The sequence below is a fragment of the Cupressus sempervirens genome, chromosome 10, assembly GCF_028749045.1.
Source record: "Cupressus sempervirens isolate cs-2001-9-10 chromosome 10, ASM2874904v1, whole genome shotgun sequence".
In the NCBI taxonomy this organism is placed as follows: domain Eukaryota; kingdom Viridiplantae; phylum Streptophyta; class Pinopsida; order Cupressales; family Cupressaceae; genus Cupressus; species Cupressus sempervirens.
The window spans coordinates 868,300,179-868,306,914 of NC_143127.1; the positions used below are offsets into that span (position 1 = coordinate 868,300,179).

General features: G+C 35.6%; 1 protein-coding gene across 1 annotated transcript; it reads left to right on the plus strand.

Moving 5' to 3' along the window:
- Positions 1 to 558: 558 nt before the first annotated feature.
- Positions 559 to 4,174, plus strand: LOC149536774 (uncharacterized). Its single transcript, XM_089803732.1, has 5 exons — positions 559 to 818; positions 982 to 1,170; positions 2,933 to 2,991; positions 3,326 to 3,362; positions 3,517 to 4,174. The coding sequence occupies exons 2-5, from the start codon at positions 1,009 to 1,011 to the stop codon at positions 3,991 to 3,993; spliced, it is 735 nt and encodes a 244-aa protein (XP_089659858.1). The 5' UTR covers positions 559 to 818; positions 982 to 1,008; the 3' UTR covers positions 3,994 to 4,174.
- Positions 4,175 to 6,736: the final 2,562 nt, after the last annotated feature.

A 6,736-nucleotide genomic window follows, 5' to 3' on the forward strand; every position in this document is an offset into this window, starting at 1 on the left:
TAGGACTGAAAGGGATTTCATTCTCCCTTTTCACCAAAGAGGCTGAAATTACGATGATAATGTGAGGTCTAGATTCATTCCGAGAGCTTGTGATAGAAGCCTCTTTAGGGAATTCTCTTTGTTTCACATTTGAAAGTACAAATTCTAATAATTGGGCGATTAAAGAGAATGAAGTAATCAGATGCCATTTGTCAAAATCAAACTGAATATTTAGGTCTAGGGAACCGAGCTCCAATGGACGCTTCATCACATGCTCCCAACACAAACGTCATGCTAAAACCCTAATCCTAAAATTCCATTTTTATCATAGCAAACAAAATAAAAAACAATAAATCAAAACCTAAAACCCTAGACTATTTCCGGGGCAGCGGGGCCTAACGGTCAGCAGCGACCCGTGCAAGTTTAAGGCGGCAAGATCTGCCCGAACTGACCGGTGGAAAACGCCCGTAAACTCCTGCCAAATTCGTAAACAGCGAGTAGAATTGGTAGGGTTTTACAAACCGTAAACGCGAGTAAATGCTCACGGCTACAAGACCCGAGCTCGAGCCTGACCGAGGAATCCATCAGAGATCTAGCTCGCTCTGCGTGCAGATTAGCGTTTGTTAGGCATCTGAGGAAGTTTCTGGTTCGAATCCCGGTGAAATTTGACGAATTTTGAGCCCCTTTTCGCATTCTGAGGTGCGAGTTGCGGCTTTAATCATGGCGAAGAAGCTTTCTGTCAATTTTCTGGTTTTCTGAGGCTTGGCTTCGTCTTCTGACTGGGAGTCAGCGCCTTGGAGGTACAAGAAGCGCAACGGAGTTGACTGCCATTAAACCAGGTTTTCGTTATTTGAAACCCTAATGAGAATTACTGTTTCTGTCCATTTATGTTTCATGGAACTAATGGGTTTTGCCCGGCCTTTGCTTTTTAGCCGGCCGTAAAGGAATAGTTATTTTTGGTATGGCTCTGTTCTCACGGGGTTTTTAACTGTGTTTAAGTAGGTTCTCGAGTGGTTCCAGGGTTTGTGCATGGAGGTCGCGGGTTCCAAACTCGCTGCCGGCCTCATGGCCGAGCAAGTTTATCTTTGTCAAGGGGTTTGGAGTTTGCTTGTGGATGCCTTTGTCCGCAGGGCCGTAGAGTCTTTGTTTGTTTCTAGTATTTGCATGAAGATGTTCGACGGCCGTGACAAGGTGAGTGTTTTTCCTCTTCTGAGAGAATATTTTGGGGTTTCGTTTTTATCATTAGTACTTTTTTGGAGAATTATTTTTTCCTTTGCTTATATTGTGTCAGAGTAATCCAGAAGGCTTGATTTAGAGTTTTCATTTCCATTATTATTAACCTATAATGAATTTTCAAGCAGTGCTTCCTGACGTACAATTTTTTAACCTCCATGGACTAATTTTGGTTTTTTTTTTGCAGTTGTTAGTGTTTTCACAGTTATTTTTCCTCTTTAATTAATGTTTTCTGAGGTCACAAATAACTCATATATTTGTTTTTTTTTAATACAGTTCTTATTGTCTTTAGATCTTAAGAATTTTTTTTGCGAAGCCAGTCTATACATCAGTTTTTTGTTTGCTCCTCTTATAAAAGTATGCATGACACAAATTTCAAGCTTCACCAGAGAAATGGAATATGAATTTTGTTAAATCTTTTGATGAACCAGTGCTGGAATGTCGAGTTACCAGATATATTAACTCCCTTTTTTTGGCAAACCCTCGTTTACTTAGTATTAGTATTTCCTTCATTATATGTTGGCCTTTGAGTTTGTTTCAGAAGTTTAAAAGCATTTATTTCGCATTTTAATGGTAGTTTCCTTCAATATATGTTAGACTTTGGGATTGTTTCAGTAATTTGCAAAATTGTTGGTTTTTGTAAGAGGGTTTGGTTCAGAAGTTTGCAAATATTGTTGGTTTTGTTTAGAGGGTTTGTTTCAGTAGTTTGCATGTATTGTTGTTTTTGTTAGAGGGAAACAGGGCGAGTTTTAATATAAAAATATGATTTATAATTCTTTACTATTTTTTGTTTAGATTTTCTGGTGTCAACTGCTTTCTGGACTGTGATTTTGCTTAGGTCTATCAGGCCCTGTTTTTGATTCAGTATTTTTCTCGTTTGGCAATTTTGATGAAAGGGGTAAAGTGTGAAAATTATAATTGATTCTTATAGGCTTGGGATCTGTTTGTATAATTGTTGCAACGTGAGGGGTTGAATATCTGCTATATAGGCTGGTTTGCTTTGTGTTGCATTTGTCTGTATTGGATTGGATCCTGTTTGCGTCTATGTGGCTAAAACAAAAATGTCTTCTTTGTTCTTTTATATGCATAAAGTTTTTTCTCTAAAGAAGTGTTGGTGTTTAGTTGAATTTCTATGGGCAATTGATTTTAGTATTTCTTAGACTGGCAGACTTTTGTGAACCGGAAATGTACTTAGTGGCATATGTTGCTTTAAAAGGCAGACCTGCTTTGACTATTGTTTCTCTACCATTTTTGGACCTTTTTCTATTCTAGATTTTGTGTGAATAGATTACCTCTACTTTTTCTTTCTTTCTTCTAAACCTGCCTTTTGTGTGAAGTGGCAGGGAAAGTGTCGATAGAATTTGATGTGGACTAATCTTGATTCAGACTGTTAAAATCGTGGGATTGGATTGTTTCTGATTCACAACCTGAATATTTTAGACCGTCTGATAATGAACTGTTGTTTTGGCTATTTGGCACTTTTTTATTGAAAAGCTTTGGGTATTACGCTAGTTTCTTGTGGATCTCTTGCATCTGGAAACCTTCATGGTTGTTTTATTAGTGACTTTAGTATCTTTATGTTGAGGGACTCTTGCATCTGGAAACCTTCATGGTTGTTTTATTAGTGACTTTAGTATCTTTATGTTGAGGGAGACATCTGAATCATACCTAGTTTAACTTTCAAACAGCTTATTCTTTCTCTCTGTGAGTATTGGCACAGGTTGGTTTTGACTCCGGTATGGGTACAGTGGAAACTCAGCCGAAAGGAATGAGTCTCAGGTGATTTGTAGATTTGATTGTTTTTATTTTCAATGTGTTTTATTGGATCTAGGTTTCCTAGGGGTAAAATCTGTAAGACTCAAACAAACTAGTAGTTAGTAGCACCGATTAAACCAGAATACTAGACTAACAAATCCATTCAACCCTGCAAACAATGGAAATGAAGTCATTATTAAGAAGTTCAACACAAAAATGAAGTATGCAAACCCATAAACCCTTTAAGCCTCCATTGCTTCTCTTTGTTCATATGAGGTTCAGGTATTGTACTCAGCTGTGAATCGGGCAACTTGAAATCTGATCCTGACATTTGAACTTCTACTCTTGTGATTTGCAGAATAGTTGGGGCGGGGGAATGCTTTTCTACAGCAGAGGTGTGTGTAAGATCTCAAAAATGAATGAATGATGACAGATTCTTTCTCTTTTTGTTTGTATGTTAGAAATTTGCATGTGTTTTTTTGGCGAGTCAAGATTGCAGACAGGGACATGACTTGTGGCTCATATATGCTTGATATATCTGGCGTGCAGGATTTGACTGAAGATGTAAAGTTCATGAATGGGCCTGATACCAATGTCAGGATCAGCAATGCCATTGAAATGTCTTTGGCAGCCACAAGTAAAGATGAAGGTGAGAGTGAAGATGACAAAGATGAAGATGATGAGGATGATGATAATGAAGAAGACTTCGGTGAAGAGGAGGGCGAGGAGGACGTGTCTTCTGAAGATGGAGGAGAAGAAAACAATGGTGTTGACGAGCCTGGAGGTGGTGGTGGTGATGAAGAGGAAGAAGATGAGGAGGATGATGCGAATGACAACAATGAAAATGATGGCAGTGATGATGATGAAGAAGAAGATGACGATGATGATGAGGTAGTCGAGGAAGAGGACGACCATGCAGAAGGGGATGAAGATGAAGACGATGAGGGAGAAGATAAAGACGGAAAAGAAGAAGATGAAGAAGATGATGAAGAATCTCTACACCCTTCTAAGAAAAGGAAGAAATGAAATCTCCTTGTAATGCTCTAGTGAATTTGGTGTACTCATTGGTTTTCCTCGTGTGTCAGTTGAATTAGGATGAATGAGGTAGATGGATTAATACAGGCTTGGTTGAAACTAATGTAGAAATCCCACGAGCTTTGCTGGAAAGAAAGATGTTTTTTAATATGAAGTGTCTTTTTAGTTGGTTTGTTGGATGGTGGTTGAGATTTTTCTGTCTACTTTTTTCAATTGAAATTAGGATAAACTTAATAATCATGGAAAGGTTGGATTGTGCACTGTATTGAAAATGGAATATAATAGTTGAAGAGAATATCCACCGTGAAAGTGGAGAACCAATGAGGTGGATATGTTTTCAGATGCTTGCGCATTCTTTCTGATGTTAAATTCTGTGTAGTTGCAACTCAGACAGGGAACTCAGATGTTTAGGGCAGGGAAGAGGAAATAGTTGTGAGGGATAGATTTTAATTTTCGCACCTAATAACCAAGCCAGTCGTTTCTGATGGTGATCACTGTGGGTGAGGATCGAATTATCATACTAAATTTTATGGGTGTTCCATGGAGGTGGATATCTAACGTTTTGTGTTTATGCCATTTGGCCTAAAGTTATTCGTTTGTTCTGTAACTGAAGAACACCACAGCCAAAAATAGCCAGACTCAATATTTCAGTCCAATTCACAATTTCATTAACCAGAGTTGACAAAGAGAGGTTAAATGCGAGAGGCATAACTAGTATAGTCTACTCATTGTGTGGTTTACTCGTGGTCCCGCGACAATAGTCAATACACCATCATTGAAGTTATGACTGAACCGAACCTTCATTTGGGAACTTCGAACATTCTTGTGGATTTGTTTAGTCATTTAATAGATCAATTAATCACATAATTACAGTTTAAATTTATATGCTACCTAAATTATTCAAGTGGAGTCTTTTAGATTTTTTAAGATGCAGGATAGCGGGAACATAGAACATACTTAGACTGTACTTACATAGGGTGAAGTATATGGTCTAGCTGATGCTTACATGGGTGAAGTATTGGTTCAAGTATGTTTAACCATTGAGTTCTTTCTATGGTTAAAATATTTTTAGATTTCTAACCTGCTGCAGAATTTTATTAGTAGATAAAAAAAAAGAGTCCATAAAATGGAAATGTTTATTTGTTTCAAAAAGATTTTCTTATTTCAAAAGATAGAAAAATATGTTCAAAGTGAAATAAATTTTTAATGTTATATAAAATAAAATTATACACTCAAATATTTTAAAATTTTAATTATAAGATCAAAATTTGTAACAGTAGTAATACAATGTTTCAAATTTAAAGTCATTAAAAAAACCAATTTAAAAATATTGTTCTACATGCTTTTTCCTGGAACATAACCAGGATTGTATAATTTTTAATGTTTGTCAACACCCATTAAGGAGTATTCAAAACGGCAGAGTTGTACGCTGAGTTGTGGACAGATGAAGTTACCATTAATTTTGAGAAAGTGCGTCTTCACACGGTCAAAGTGTTGCTACCCTATTTTAAGGCGTAAGCTTAGCGCCAAAATGAAGTTTCATGCAAATAATAATACGTTTTTAAACTAAAGTTATCTGTTTGTACGGTAGGGAATTAATACACTGGAAGATGGTGTTTATTGGTTTTCAGATTTTTATTCTTAGATTCTTATGTAGGTGAGTGAAGAGCTTAAAGTTAATTTTTTTGACTTTTGAAATTTGTTATGTCCACCTTCCAATACAGATAAAGAAGAACTTAACTAAATTTCATTTAGTTATCTGTAAAATCAAAGGAAAATCTATTCATTGATGTTAATATCTAATCACATTAAAGATGTAGTTGTTATAGCAGAGATAAAGCTCAAGGGAAATGCACCCAATTCCAAGTAAATGTGATATATCAAGACCCTTGTTTAAATAAGCTCAAGATGCTCTATAACCAAATCAATATCAAATAATAGACATTGATACTAGCCTAGCATAAGAATCCTATAACATCATAAAATAGATTTCTATTTTATATAGTTGGAAGTTTTAATAATGGTGGGTAGACATTCTATTTTTGAAGTACCAAGTATGTCATGACAAATTGAATGTCTATAATCATGAATTATCAAGGAAATGGGTTGGGAAGTAGATATAAATATTATAACAATTATAATATAGATGCAAATGATACTTCCTTAATTGCTAGATTTCCTTCATCCAACATCATGCTCCTATAATTTTTCCTAATGATCTTGTTTTCACCAATCATTTCAATAATCCCATTAGTCTCAATCCTCAAGACTTTCATTTTTTTTCTATATGCCCAAGTTTCATCAATGTTTCAAGTTTGAATATGCAAAATTATAATCTCATAAACATACTTTCATCAACCCTTGCATTCTCGCATTGCATACATAGACTTTTGGATCAACATTTCAGATCATACTTTGTGATCCATCACGAAGATCTATTGACCTAGACCTAGAAATTCACCTACAACTTTGTCTTGATGATGCTATCTCAAATTTTATGACATTACAAGATGACATTTATTTAAGGGCCATAAAATAGGTTTTGAGAAAGGGATTTATAATTTACACCCCTAATAAAAAACTCAAAACCTCCTATAACTACAAAGGTTGAAGACCCAAAAATAAATATAATATCTTTAATAATCAATCCAAATGCATAAAATCTACTCGAACATTCAATCAATCTAAAAGATATAGATACAAAATTGACTACGTAATGTATGCCTTAGTTTTC